Source organism: Typha latifolia, chromosome 1, assembly GCF_019914945.1.
Source record: "Typha latifolia isolate L0001 chromosome 1, TyphaL0001v2, whole genome shotgun sequence".
NCBI lineage: Eukaryota > Viridiplantae > Streptophyta > Magnoliopsida > Poales > Typhaceae > Typha > Typha latifolia.
Window position 1 is genome coordinate 1,964,680 of NC_133086.1, and position 14,778 is coordinate 1,979,457.

At 40.9% G+C, this 14,778-nt stretch overlaps 3 protein-coding genes across 6 annotated transcripts; 1 reads left to right on the forward strand and 2 right to left on the reverse strand.

Annotated features, from left to right (window-relative positions):
* Window positions 1-1,041: 1,041 nt before the first annotated feature.
* Window positions 1,042-3,323, reverse strand: LOC140786615 (probable pectinesterase/pectinesterase inhibitor 13). Its single transcript, XM_073135184.1, has 3 exons — window positions 2,345-3,323; window positions 2,067-2,227; window positions 1,042-1,872 (listed from the first exon to the last, which is right to left on the reverse strand). The coding sequence occupies exons 1-3, from the start codon at window positions 3,187-3,189 to the stop codon at window positions 1,169-1,171; spliced, it is 1,710 nt and encodes a 569-aa protein (XP_072991285.1). The 5' UTR covers window positions 3,190-3,323; the 3' UTR covers window positions 1,042-1,168.
* A 187-nt stretch (window positions 3,324-3,510) lies between these two features.
* Window positions 3,511-7,127, reverse strand: LOC140786622 (pectinesterase-like). Its single transcript, XM_073135200.1, has 3 exons — window positions 6,434-7,127; window positions 6,054-6,344; window positions 3,511-4,281 (listed from the first exon to the last, which is right to left on the reverse strand). Exons 1-3 carry the CDS (start codon window positions 7,125-7,127, stop codon window positions 3,584-3,586), a joined length of 1,683 nt encoding a protein of 560 aa, XP_072991301.1. The 3' UTR covers window positions 3,511-3,583.
* On the forward strand, window positions 7,050-14,596 carry LOC140786597 (pumilio homolog 23). 4 transcript variants are annotated; one of them, XM_073135156.1, is made up of 12 exons: window positions 7,050-7,173; window positions 7,273-7,447; window positions 7,842-8,205; window positions 8,387-8,750; window positions 8,824-9,129; window positions 9,218-9,376; window positions 9,938-10,081; window positions 10,870-10,989; window positions 11,084-11,263; window positions 11,850-11,998; window positions 12,691-12,867; window positions 13,653-14,596. In XM_073135156.1, the coding sequence occupies exons 3-12, from the start codon at window positions 7,871-7,873 to the stop codon at window positions 14,191-14,193; spliced, it is 2,475 nt and encodes an 824-aa protein (XP_072991257.1). In that variant the 5' UTR covers window positions 7,050-7,173; window positions 7,273-7,447; window positions 7,842-7,870; the 3' UTR covers window positions 14,194-14,596. The 4 variants fall into 4 exon arrangements, with proteins under 4 accessions (XP_072991257.1, XP_072991265.1, XP_072991274.1 ...); XM_073135164.1 differs by having other exon boundaries at window positions 7,848-8,205; XM_073135173.1 differs by lacking the exon at window positions 7,050-7,173 and having other exon boundaries at window positions 7,363-7,531; window positions 7,848-8,205.
* The last annotated feature ends 182 nt before the right edge of the window (window positions 14,597-14,778 follow it).

Here is a 14,778-nt window from a genome sequence, read left to right on the forward strand (position 1 = left end):
AGGGGTTTATTTGGAGAACAAGCAAGCCACTCCTCACACAGGTCTCATTCAGAGGGGTTGAATTTGTTAAAATTTTATTTCTCTCTCTCCCTCTTTTATGAAGCCCATGTTATGTCACTAGAGCTATTTTATCAAATAAAGACATTAATAAGAAGGCATATTGCCACCATCATGGTAATAGATTAAAGATTTTAGATACCTTTTTCTTTTTAGTATTTAAAAATTAATTTTAAACTGAACCAAGTTCAATTCAAACTTATTTGAGCCGATCAGATCAAGCTTAATTTAAACTTAAATTCAATAAGAATTAACATTTAAAATTACACAAGATTTGATTAAAGCTAAAATTAGATTAAGTTAGAGATGGATATAAAACATTGGATATTGATTAAATAGTCACAAATTATTCATCGAATATTTTGACAACCCTATTGCCGACTGTATAGAAATATTTATTTATTGAAGAGAGTTCAAATACTCCAATAATAAAGAACGAATTTGGAGTTATTTGCCTTTCGGGATTACCTGCAGTCCATTGTTTACAGATCTAATATTCTAACCCACGTGGCCAGAGACACCAAAGGGGCGAAGCTAAATTTTATTACAAGGGGCCCAAATTGGTACTTTCCTTCTATAATTTTGTGACAAAAAAGTGGACCCTGTCTAAAATATCAAGATTTTTACAACATTTTTAATCGAGGTTTTGGTCCCTAATCTTAAGAATTGATAGAAGAATTTTGTAGCCACCTGCATCTTCTAGGTGTAATGATACTTATATCCACTTCTGATTTTAAAATTTATGGGTTTTTTTTATATACCACTGAGAATTTTCGCTTGATATTCTGTAAATGTTACATCTACGTATTTTAATTTTCTAATCGTGCATTTGCATCATTTTGTCCTGATAAATATAAATAATAATTTGGAAAAAAATTAAAAGAAAAATTACATTAAATCGCATCCTATAAATGTATGTAGGATTCCAGAAGCTGGTAGCCACAAAAGTCGTTTCGTTTTATCTCTCATTTATTTTTTAGTAAACAAAAGAAAAGTAGGGTCTAATCATGTCCTCTCCTTCTCCTCTAAATAGTGCATTAATTTTCCCACGACCATATAGTCACATACCACCCATTTCATGCAACCATACAAAAAGTATATGTTGACCAAGTCAGCGAGTATACATCCCAAGTTTCACCGGCGCTCCGGTCGCCGGAATCCAGGCTGCCCCGTAGAGGAACCTCTCCGGCGTGTACCGCTCCGCCTCGTCCCGGTCGATGATGTGGAATCCCGGCCACGTCACGCGACCGGACACGTGGGCCCCTCCGCCGACGTTGTTGAATTCAGCATAATACAGGGTCGAAAGTGCAAAATTCCCATCCCATGGCATGTATCCATCCGGATGTATGAAGCCTCCTATATGCGACTCCATGATGATAGTCCTTGCGTACTCCTTCCACGGCCTCCCGAGGTAACTACGTATCGAAGTGGATGCGTCGGGCTGGGAGAGGGCGGCGTCGGGGAGAATGCGGCACCGTTGGATGACGAAGCCGGTTTTTTGCCGGCGTTGGATGCGGCCGTGGGCGGTGACGATGTTCTGTTGGTTGGCAAGGGGGCGGCGGACGACGAGGACGCAGTTCTGGAAGACCGCGGAGGCGTCGCCGAAGATGAAGTCGACGGTGCCGGAGATGATGCAGCCGCGGTAGAACTGGCGGTAGACCTGGGCGTATAGGGTGTCTTGGTAGCCCTCCATCCGGCAGTTGAGGAAGACTGACATGTCCGATTTTACGCGCAGGGCCACCGCCTGGTGCTTCGCAGCACCGGCCGTGTTGCGGAAGCCGAGGCGGATTGCCATGAACCGGTCGCCGGAGACGGCTGCATGCATGCAATTCCACCATCCAGATAAGTACATCGTAATATTTCACTTATATATATATATATATATATATATATATATATATATATATATAACCTCATAATAGTATTTAGTAATGTACAGGCAATGAGTAAGGATATGCTAGTTGTTATTGTTTTTACGAGGTATATATTGTAAATAATAGAATGCTCACCGAATGTGGCAGTTTGCCAAGTCCTAGTCCCATCTACAAAGTTTTTGCTCCCTGTTATGATGGACTTCCTCGATCCATCACCGTACATGGTTAAGTTCGCCATCTTCCTCGTTACGTTCACTGTCTCTTCATAAATCCCCGCTTTCACATATATCACATATCTGTCATTTTATTAGAATATTCAACTATGACAACTACGTAATAGCTATATAACTAACTGCGAAAAATTAATCAAAATACATAAATGCTAGGAACAAGCTAGCTAGACTTGTATATACCTTCCTTCGTATTTTTCCGGCATGGCCGCCAACGCTGCCGAGATGTTGTCAAAGTCGCCGCTGCCGTCCTTTGCGACCGTAACGTTCGGGTTTAGCTTGAGTTTACTTTTTCCTGTGAGGATCCTACGTTCCCCGTTCGATACCCACGAAGGGATTCCATCCTCCGCCGTGAGAAGCCGCCGCCGGCGGCTGAGCCCGGGCATGTCGAGCACCGACAAGAAGCTCCTCACCTGTCCGATGATCGCGATCGCGTTGCTCGACATCTCCTTCGCCTTGCTCATCGCGGCCTCCATCTTCTTCTTGACCTCCCCTTCGGGGAACCCGTCGACGCACGCTCCTTCGAACGTCATCACTGCACTCATCCACGCCTCCATGTCGTGCGAACGGTCCCTGATGTGCTCGACGCCGTCGCCCACGACGCTCCCCAGCGACCGATTGAGATCGTACTTGACGTCGTCGAAGAGCAACATGCAGTCCTCCATGGCGGTCCGCACCTTGCTGTCGTTGCTCTTCAGCAGCCGCGATTGCCCGAAGGCGCGGGAAGCCTCGTCCACCACCACGGAGATCGCCGCCGTGAGGACTTCCTTCGGGTTAGTGGAGTTCTTGGAGATGACCTTAGACAGGCTCGACTCGCACGTGCTGCGGTAGTCGGTGGAGGAGCAGATCATCTTCACCGACTTTGACGTCGAATGCATCGATCGAGTGGAGAGGCTGGTGCCGTCATCTGAATCTATGTAGATAGAGGCGACAGTGCCGACGATGAGCAGGAGGAGTAGGGAGGCGGAACAGCCAGCGACGATAATCTTCTTGCGACGCTGACCGACGTCGTCTTGGAAGGAAGACATGGTGGAGGAGAAGGGAGGAAGGGTTATGTGATGGTGGATTTAGGACCTCTTCCTCCTTCTTCTCTACCTTGATATGGAATTGGCTAAGCGCTGCAACTAATATACAACGTAAAGATAAAATATATAATGTAAAATATTATATGGGAGAGAGAAGAAGAAGAAGAAGAAGAAGAAGAAGAAGAAGAAAGCCTTCTGCTCCTCCTCTTTCTTTGGATAAGAGGAGGGGTGGAGAGGGCTTTGAGGTTGGTATGTATGAGTCTCTTGTGAGTATATATATTAATAGATTTGGAAGTTAGTTAGCGTTGTGAGGCGAAATGGGCATGCTGGTACGTGGTCATCTTTCACTGATACAGTTACAATAATGTCCTCATGATCGAAACATACAAATACAATATTACTCCGATAAACCCAGGTCGAACGGAATCCCAGTGTTGTCCAACCAACCGGACCCTTGGATAAAGTTATCCGCGGTGAACTGCTCCGCCTCGGTGGCACTCGTAATAACCTTAAACCCCTTCCACCCTACCCTCTGATCCGTTCCAGACCCGGGCCCAGTATTCATATACTCACCGTAGTAGAGCGTGTCGAGCCCGAACTCCCCGTCCCACACGTGCCACCCATCCGGGTCGACCACGTCGCTAATCTCGCTCTCCATCACCACCGTCCGCGAGTACTCCTTCCAAGGCCGGCCCAGATAAGTGCGGACCGAACCCACCACGGGCGCGAGGTCCGAGGCGGCGGTTATCCGTGACTTGTGGATGGATATCCCGGTGGGCTCGTCCGGGTCGTTGCGTCCTTGGGCCGTGATCATGTTCTTCTGGTTCGGGCCGGGGCGACGGGCCTGAAGGTCGCAGTCCTGGAGGACGGCGGCGGCGTTGCCGAAGACGAAGTCGACGGTGCCCTGAATGAGGCAGCCGCGGAAGAACTGGCGGAGGGAGTGGAGGTAGAGGGTGTCTTGGTACCCGACGATGTCGCAGTCGTAGAAGGCCGAAAGATCCGAGCCGACGCGGAGGGCCACTGCCTGGTGCTTCGATGGCCCCGCCGTGTTCTCGATGCGGAGGCCGCGGCCGAGGAACCCGTCGCCGGATACGGCTGCAGCCATCAGTCGAGCATGCATGGAAAAATTAAAATAAATGTTCACGTACGTAGTTGATATATGTGCGAAGAAATCAAAATATGTTAAATGACAGAAATACCCCCTTATAAAGTATGAAGTTAATTTATTATTTATCAGTTTACGGTCTGTTATTGAGCGGAGCAACGATGCAAACGGGAAAAAGAAAAAGAGATGAAAGCTGCCCATCTCTTAGGATGCCTTCAGTCGGCGGTTTAATTATTCGTTGAAAGCTGTCGACTACTTTGACAGAAAAGGACAATATGACACGGAAATTGAATTAACTTCAAGGCCACCGTTGCTACCTACATATATTTTTCTACCTCTCTCTCTCTCTCTCTCTCTCTCTATCTCTATCTTTTCTCTTTTGACTTTTATTGAACACGCATATGTATATGTGTATTTACCATATATATATATATATACTACGAGTTACAATTTAAATAATAAAATAAGCCTCTCGATTCATCTCTTCTACTAATAAACTTTACCCGCTCGTCCAGAAACAAACGAGCAAATTAATCACCTCTTTTGACATTATCTGTCGTCTAGCTGGAAAAGAAGCTACGGAGAAAATTTAACAAGTCAGCTAGACGACAGATTAGGCTAATTGGCTATGAGGCTGCCTGTTGGATTGCCGGTGAACAGATGCACTTTACAACGGGTTTCTGTCGACGATAATGTGCTCGTATGGCTAGATACTCTAAAATTAATTCCAAAGGACGTGATAAATGTGACAGAGATCTTATATATATATACGACCGTCGGAAAATTCCCTTACTAGATTCACGCGGCTTCGCTTGGCTCCTCTATTGGAGCATATCCCTCTTTTTGTGTCCAGGTAGTCAATTATCTTACAGAAGTCACGGGAAAGCAGTACTTCGTTTTAGTCCACAGATGACAAGATTGGTTTCAGAAGCCAATGGAAAGAGTACAGGATGTCCACGATCAAGCCATTAAGAACACTGCCAAACTTCACATGCAACTACGCAAGGGACCCATCTCCAATAATTCTCAAGTTCAAATTTGCCAAGTTCTGTTAACTCCATTTCCTCCAAAAGGAAATCACGTCAACAACGCTGAAATGGCCCTTAGAGCATCTCCAAGGGAGGGAGCCAGCACCGGGCTCTATATTTTATTATTTAATTGATATAATATATTATATATATATATATATATATATATATATATGCTAAATCACTTAATAACTCATCTTAATATTATTATTTTTTAATAAAAAATATATGGTTATAAAACTCTCATAGATATCTTTATAATAAGACTAATATTTAATAGTTTTAAAAATAATTTTAAATTATTAATTTTTTAATTAAAAATATCAAAATTATATTACACGAAATAAAAATAAAATATTTAAAATAACTTAAATAATTTAATATTATACTCATTTTAAAGATCTCAATGAGAGCATTCTAATGGTACTATTTTTGTTAAAACTTAATTAGTAAAATTAATTATATATTCAATTTAATTAATTAAATTATTTAATAAATGATACAGATGAAATTTAAATTTTTAGATTAAGCTTTTGTTGGACAAAATTGATATTTTTAAAAGTTGAATAATATTGAAGCTGTGGTCCAAATTCTTAGATGGGGCTCCAAATTGGAGCTCTTGTTCCAAATATGAAAAATTTATCCTACTTCATCCCTATACTTTGCGTGCAATCAAAATATTCGTAATTATATATATATAGAGAGAGAGAGACAAGTGAGTAGTGGCTACTTACCTAAGGTGGCGGACTTGAAGGTGGTGTAGCCATCCACCACGTTCCGGTTCCCGGTGATTACGGTGTCACTCCTCCCATCGCCGACGAACATTATATTCTTCTTCTTCTTGGACACCTCCACGTTCTCTTGGTACACTCCGGCCTTTATCCTTATCACCCATCTTTTCTTGCTCTTCGCCGGTGCCGCATCCACCGCTTCCTGCACGGTTGCGTAGTCTCCGCTCCCGTCCGCCGCCACAACCGCGTCTGCCTCCACCTCCTCTGTTGGTCCCACCAACCTTCTCCTATCATCTGATTAAAACTACGTCCTCTGTAAGCTTATTAAGCTTTTAAATATAAAGATTTGAACGATTTCATTTAGATCAACGTTAATATATCACCTTTCGCCATCCACTCTGGCAACCCCTCTTTGTCTACCGGGAAGCCCACTAGACGCCGCGCGGTTTTCAATGCAACGCCTTCCGCAGAGGAGTTGGTCGTCATGTTCCTGATCATGGCGAGGGCGTTGCCACACATGTGCGTCACGTGGTCCAGCCCGTCGGCGATCCCTGCGCGGACTCCCCTGTCGGCGCTGTCGTGGGAGAAGCCGTCGGCGCAGGACTCCTGGTTGGTCATGGCGGCGCTGACGAGGATCTCCACGTCGGCGACAGAGTACCGGGTATTTCCCTCCCGGAGCCCGGCATCGGCACCGCGGAGCTCGTCGAGGGAGGAGTCGAACATTTCGAGGCAGTCAGCGAGGGCGGTGGACTCGCGGGCTGTGAGGTTGCGGCGGGAGGCGGAGAGCTGGCGGACGTGGAGGGCGGAGCGGTGGATGGAGGAGAGGGCGAGGGAGAGGGAGGCGTGGATGACGTCTGTGGGGTTGGAGATGGAGGCGAGGTGGGAGGGGGAGGAGGAGATGGAGGAGAGGCAGAGGCCGGGGAAGCGGGCTGCGGCGCACGTGGAGCGGAGGACTGCGTGGGATCTGGCGGCGGCCGAGAGGGAGGAGATGGTGACGGTGATGGCGACGAGGAGGAGGAGTAGGAGTAGGAGGAGGGAGAAGAGGAGGGTGTTTCTTCTATTTGCAAGGTGGGTCATGGTGGAGAAGAAGAGATGAGAGAGAGGATGGCAGTGGTTTGCACAGGCAAGTTACAGTCTTTATAGATAGGCCTTTGATGGCTCCGGGTATTTTAATATAATTTAGGGGTGGAAATGTAAAATATAATTTAGCATATATATACAGGTACGACGACAAGCGATAAATCCCAAACTCTGCTCTGCTTGTTGAAGCCGGCGGCGTATATAGGGCGTTGTGTGTTCCCAGTTCCCACCCGCCTTCTCCATGACTGATGAAGTCGGCAACGCTTCCGAATGAAACCGCCGTTTTAACTGAAAGAAACTTTTAGGGTTTTAGCAGCGTAAGGCTTCATCTTCTACTCTCTTCGAAACGAGCTCGCGCTCGAAAATTCCCCGACGAATTCCCTTTGTGAGGTTTTTTAAAGGTCGGAAAGTTTCTTTGCGCATCCAACCTTCTTTGTTCGATTTTCGATGAGCTTTCGTTATATTTCGTAAAGTTGGGAATGTAATAATCCAATATAAGATCTTGCTGCATTTGGAACTAAAATCCATATCATTTTCCTGGTCTATAATCTCCGTAATAATGTGAATATTGTTGATTTCTAAACGAAATACGTGGGCTTTCCTTGGATTGAGACGCGAGCAACTGAGATTAGGGTACAGGGTTTTAGGTTTTTTTAACATTGGGATTAATTTTTATTCTTTGTCTGTTCGTCTCATGAAGTTGCTTTGCAGGTACAGAAGCATCCTACTTTATCCAATTTATGGCTTGTTTCGGTTCGAAAACTCTTAGGCGGAAAGAAATCCAGCCAAGAAGCACGTCGGATATGAGCGAAGAGGAAAATTCATCTAGACGAAGAGGAAAGAAGAATGATAAGAGTACGAAGCCCAGGGAAAAGCATTCTAGTCTGCCTGATGAGAGTTCATCGAAGCAAAAGCATCAGAAAAAGAGTAAGGATAGAAAAGAAGGAAAAAGGATGCGGAAATCGGAGAAAGATGGGTTTTCGAAGGGCTCATTGAAGATGCCTCACGGAAACGAGAAAAGTCAGTGGTCTTCGAAGCACCCCGAACCATCCAAATCATTAACCCCTGTTCTCAGGTTTGATTACTGATACTTCTACTAATTCATCAGTGTTATTTTCTCCTCCTAAAATTTCTTGAAATTACCAAACATAGATTCTTGAACCTAAAGATATGATTTCTTTGCTTAGCATGTGTTATATAACTGATTAATTACAAATTGCTATCTTGTGTTGATAATAGCTTTTAATATTGTTCAGGAAAAGGGTTGATCCCGAAACTGTAAAATACTTTTCGGAAATTGCAAATCTATTTGAAAGTAATGCAATTGACTTGGAGGAGCGATCTGCTATATGTGGCAATGCCTTGGAAGAAACTAGAGGCAAAGAACTTGAACTCACTACTGACAATGTTATAAGTCGCACGTTGCAAACTCTTCTAGAAGGTTGTGATTTGGATCAACTATGTGGATTTCTTCATAATTGCGCTGATGTATTTCCTACCATCGGGACAGATAAGTTTGGGTCCCATGTGGCTGAAACAGCTCTTCGGTCTCTTGCCACACATCTTCAAGATGAAGGGTCCTATTCTTATATCGAGGAGGCTTTGACTAAGATATGCGAGGTATTCTATTGATACAGGCATTAACTGTAGTTTTCTAAGAACTATTCTATTAATCTAAACAGTGTTATTTCAGGTTGTTGCTCTTGATGCTGTCAATATGATGCGCAACAGTTATGGATCTCATGTCCTCAGGAGTCTTCTTTGTCTTTGTAGGGGAGTTCCATTAGACTCCTTGGAAGAATTTCATGTTACTAAGCCATCTGTTGTTCTGGCTGAAAGATTGAATCCTGGGCCAGCTCAATCAGTCGAAAGCAACTTCAAGAGTTTCGAGAATGGCTTTCCAGTTGTATTTAAATTTCTTGTCAGTGAAATACTATCCCGTGCAAAAGATGAGATCACATCTTTGAGAGTTGAAAAGTATTGCAGCTTTGTGTTGCAGGTTTCTCCTTCCTGCATATCATATAAGTCAATGTTAATATGTAACAATGAGTTTTGTTTTGTTAGCCTGATAAAAATTTTATCTGCAGACTGTGTTGAAGTTGTCGATTGGAGATGATCAACAATTGCTTCACACAATTACAATTATTCTTGGTAGCCACGAGGAAGATATTCAACAAAAAGAATCTGGAAGAAAACAAGAAATTATGCTTTTAGTCGAGGACACCGCTTCTAGCCATTTATTGGAGGTTCCTTTATTATTCTTCTGCTAAGATAATCTATTTAATCTGCTTGAAGTTTGCACAAATGTCCATGCACATGCTTATGAAAATCTCCAGGAGTGACATCAAATACCATTCATCTCCCTGCATGAGCTTAACTCGTAGCTTTTGGGCTGTAGTATCCTATATGTTGCTGGTGTTTCTTCTTTGATTTTACTTGCATATCAGAGGCATTTTTTATTAATTCAAACTTGCATGATCTGTATCTGTATTTCTACTTGGTTATGTGATCTTGCATGTGGTCATGTTATCCTGTAAGTGTCAATTCCTTCTTTGCCAATTAAGGTCATTTCACACCATGATCTTTTATCTTTACTAATATTAATGTAGATCATATTGGATTTTCTGGTTTGTTGCGTGCTCTTTCTTTTCTCTCCGATTTGAGATCTATACTTATATTTGTGTTCATATGCTGCATATTTAAACTATCAATTCTATACAGGTTTTCATGCATAAGCTTTCTCTTATACTTACATAATCCAGATATTTGTTTTATATGAAATGCAGCTAAGTTTAGATGATCTGCAGGTGATCATTGAAGTTGCGCCGGAGACCATGTATAGTGAGCTTCTTACTGAAATGTTCAAAGGATCACTATTTGAAATTTCATCTCACCATTGTGGTAACTTTGTTGTGCAAGCATTAATATCTTCAGCTAGAAGCAGGGATCAAGTACGAAATCTATCAAATTTCTTTTGAAATCTTTTATCTGCATTCTCATTTGAGATTCCTTTCAAGCACTTAAACTCTTTGCTGGTTCTATCGGTTGGACTGCTGCATGTCTGTTTCATTTTTTTTTCTTGGTTTGTCATATCCATGTACCAGTGAATTATTTTTGTGCCAAATGATCCAACTGACTATCATGCTTTTCTTATTAGGAAACTTTTCCAGATGCAATTGTGTTCTCATAGATAGATTTTTTACTATGAGGAGTATGTTGTAGTGAATCTCTGACACACTTAATTTATGTAGGGGGCATTAGTTAATTCGTAAACTTTTTTGCAGAAACAACTATTTATTGCTACACCATGTATGTGTATGTAGAGAAACTATTATGTATAGATTTGAGTTATTTAGTGATCTCATTCATATAATTGGTTGTTCCCCATAGGAAAACATTATGTTAGGGCTTTGAAAATTTTGATTTGCAATATTTGTTGTGACTAGAGCATGTGAAGGACCCACTCATTATCAGAAGTGATATGAATGTGTATCACTGATGCATTTAGTGAACACTCATGGACATCATTTTTTTCCTTAGTAGAACACAAGATCCTTCTTCACTCATGGATCATCGATTTGGTTAACATTCATATATATGTATATATATACTTTTGAATCTTGTACTTGCACTGCTTCAGTATACATCATTGACCCTGTCAGTTCTTAACATTTAGGAATGATTCCCTGTTCGGTAACTTGTGGTGTCATGTTGAAAATCTTTTATCTTCTGTGTTTAGATGAAGCTGATTTGGGAGGAACTTGGTCCAAAATTGAAGGAACTACTTGAAGCTGGAAAATCGGGAGTAGTAGCTTCCATCTTAGCAGCTTGCCAGAGACATCAAATCAATGGCCATGAGGTCACAATTTTGTACTTTGCAATTATAGTCTTTTGTAGATTAACATTCTCTAGTTGATCTAATATTATGTGTAAATTCTTCCTTCGTATGGCAGTGCTGTCATGCTCTTGCCACAGCAGTAAATTCAGACTCTGGGTCTCCTAGCTGCATAGTTCCACATATATTATTTCTTGAGAGCTACTTCAGGGAGAAGTCTGGTTGGCAGTGGCATCTGGGTGAAAAGATGCATGTTTTGGGTTGTTTGATATTACAGACCATTTTCAAATTTCGAAGTGTATGTCCAATTTCCTCATTTAGTCCTCTTTCTGCATTGCTTCTGTCCAGTCACATTTCTTTCTTCTGTTCGATAATCTATTAGAACAACTTAGGTAAGTCATTTTGAGGGAAAAAAAGGACTGGATGATGGTAACAAGTGCTTATCTTGAGTAAGTTGACATTTCAACCAAGTTAGAACTCCTTTAAGAAATTCAATGCATAAATATAGTTGTATTTATTCTATTTCACTTTACATTTGTTTCCAAATGGACATTATTCTATTTTTAACCAAGTTAGACTTAACAGTGGCTAGTGCTAAATGCTCCTTTTTTGTTCTTTGAAAATCAGAAATTCAGAATTATGCTGTTTTCACCACTAGTTTCTCTGATCAATTTTTTTTTCAATGTTAAATAGGGCATTAGTTTCTAATATGGTAGAACTGATTCTGTATTTTTTTTCCTGGAGGCATTTGAATATAAGATGTGTATTTCTTTTATTTTTTTAGACCACTTGTATATGATTTCTATACATCATATTTTAATTACTGAAGCTCCTTAAAAGGAAGTATCAGTGGTACCTCATTCTCACCTATGGTTATTAAGCAGCAATATATTCAGCCATTCATTGCCAGCATGATATCTATGGATGATAATCATATGTTTCAAACTGCCAAAGATGCTGGAGGAGGCCGTGTTCTCGAGGCTTTTCTCAGTTCAGATGCCTCTTCAAAGCTAAAGCTCAAAGTAATTGCCAAGTAAGCAATCATGCAACATTCAGACTTCCTACTCTTCCAGCAGATTCTCAAATTTATACCTGTTTTTTGTCTAAATTTATTTTTTGCAAAATAACAGGTTGCCATTATAAAAAGGACCTGCCTATAAACTGCATGTTTCCAGAAACTAGTATTAGATGATATTCAGAGATGGTTAATGCTTTCTCGTTACAATTAAGGAAGCATTTGCCTCTTCTACTATATAATTGTAAAACTCCTAATATGTAACTCATTTTCACCTTTTCGGGGACCACTTGTCAACTGAATGTGAGAACCTGCTTCTGTGATGTTTCTGAACATAGCATATTAAATGGACATATTCATGGACAAAGTGAGGAGCATGCAGGCGAACATTCATTCACATTTTATTTTCTTTTACAAATTGAACCCATTGTGTTTGTCATATCTCTGGTACTCTACTAGTTATATGTTGACACAATTAAACAGTGTTCAAGTTTGATAAAGTTGGTTTGTAGTGACTTTGTACAGTTCAATTTCTTGTGCATAGTGAAGTGCTTTAAATAGGACTTTTAATTTTGGATATTTAGTGGAATAGCTGTTTATCTTGAATATTATGCTCATACATAGTTTCCCATAAAAAGAATGAAGAGCTGCTTTTAGGCAAAATATGCAGCCTATGAAACTAATGCTATACCTTATTTCTTCTTTTCAAGGCTTCGAGGTCATTATGGAGAGCTTGCAATGAATAACTCATTCACAGTAGAGAAATGCTTTGCTATGAGTAACATTTCCCTGAAAGAGGCTATGGCAGCAGAAATGCTGGCTGTGCAAGCTGAGCTTGCCAAGACTAGGCATGGTCCTTATTTACTAAAGAAGCTAGATATTGATGGGTAAGATGATTTACCTTTACTTGTAGATAAGTTTTCAGCTTTTGGACTAATTTGCTGTATGTAACTGTTCTATGCTCCTATGTATACTAAAGAGAAAATCAACTCATGCAGTTGAGATTAGTGACTTATTGCACATGGCATAAAAGTTAAAAGAATGCCTGCCATTCACTTGGATATATTCCTGCAATTTATAATTTTTTTTCACTAACCAGAATTATTTTATAAATTCAATGCCAATTTACTCATTTAGGCCAATTTTTAAGCAGTATTACCATTGAATTTGGAAACACTAATCCTTTTTTTTTCTTCAAGTAAATTATTCTCTTTATTGGCATCTACTTTTCCTGAATTCAGTTTGTAGTGTTAGTGCCCAGGCTAGTAGTTACACTTGCTATTTTTTGGGGGTGTACCTCCTTTGTTTTAGATAACTCTACGTGCTGAATGAAACAATAAGTTCCATGACAGGTTCTCTCTTTCTAGATTTTGCTTTCTCCTTGATTTTAACTCCATTTTTAGTTGGTTGATATCACATCCACAGTGTGTCACAAGAAACCTAGCTAATTTTCCCCCAAAAACCTTCCCAATTGTTGTGATCAAAGTGGCCTATAATTGTTGCATAGAGGCTTGGAGGAGTGTGATGTAATTGAGTCAGCATATAGTACGTAAAGCTCCACATTGCTTCTCTTCTAGAAAAATATCCATATAGACAGATCAAGAATCATCAAGCAAGACTATCTGTATTTGTTTTTGGACAAGTATGACAGCTTTTTCTGAATTCACTGCAGATTTGCCAGACGGCCTGAGCAGTGGAAATTAAGCCAAGCATCAAAAGAAACTGCTTACAGGGAATTTCAGGCTGCATTTGGTTCCATCAGTAAACCTCTTGAGCAAAATGTAGAACCTGAATCTTCTGAGAGACCCTTGAAGAGAAAGCATAAAGGAAGTGAGAAGATGAACAATAACATTGATCAAGGTCATGGTGCTTATACTGAAATGCCATCTTTGAGCTCATTTCCTGGCCTTGAGAACTCAATGGCCAAGCTAGGTTTCAGTCAGAATAAGAAGAGTCTCAAGAGACAAAAATCTGCTAAAGTAACTACTGGCAAAGAACCAGATAGTAAGAAGTTCATCAGAAATAGTGCGAGCACACCATTTGTGAGGGAATCTGGCAAGAGAAAATCCTCAGTGACTGAGCTTGCTGATCTAGCCAGCAAGACAACATTAAGTGCAGGAGAAGTTCGCAAACTTTTTAAACCATCGACAGAGAACACAAAGAACCAGTCTCTAGATGAAAGGGTACCTTTTCTGAAGAAGCAGAAGCGATGAATATAGTACTACTTGCATATCTGTCATCTACTTGTGACCCTAAGAGTTTCACAGAATTATACAGAGTATAGCTGAATCATTTTTTTTTGTTCATCTTCAAGAGGTGTGATGAGAGTTTACAGCGGCAGGTTCTTTATTCCATCTTAATTCCATTTCCTCTGTAAAGACTGACAGCAAAGATGTAGAATTCAGTCAGAAAAGAATGATATCTCAGGGGGCCACTAGTTCTCTTATTTATTTCTGTACCTCCTATTCCAGCAACCACAGTTATATGAAATGCATAAATCTCTTAGATGTTGTGATAAGATCCAGGCATAAAATCGCCTTGATCGGCTGTGTTTGTACATGGACTGGTGTTTTCTTCCTGAATCCAATTTGGTGAGATCTTAATAACCTTTTCATATTTCTCCGCATACGTCGATCTATATGTACTATAGCATTTCATTCTACTGTTACTAGGCAGTGCTTACTATGCTCTAATTATTTTTATGTTGCTGGGCACCAATCTGGAGCATACCTTTCTTATTCAGAAGCTTGATTTGCACATTTCAGGGGTCTCATTTCCTCAGATTTCCATATAATTCA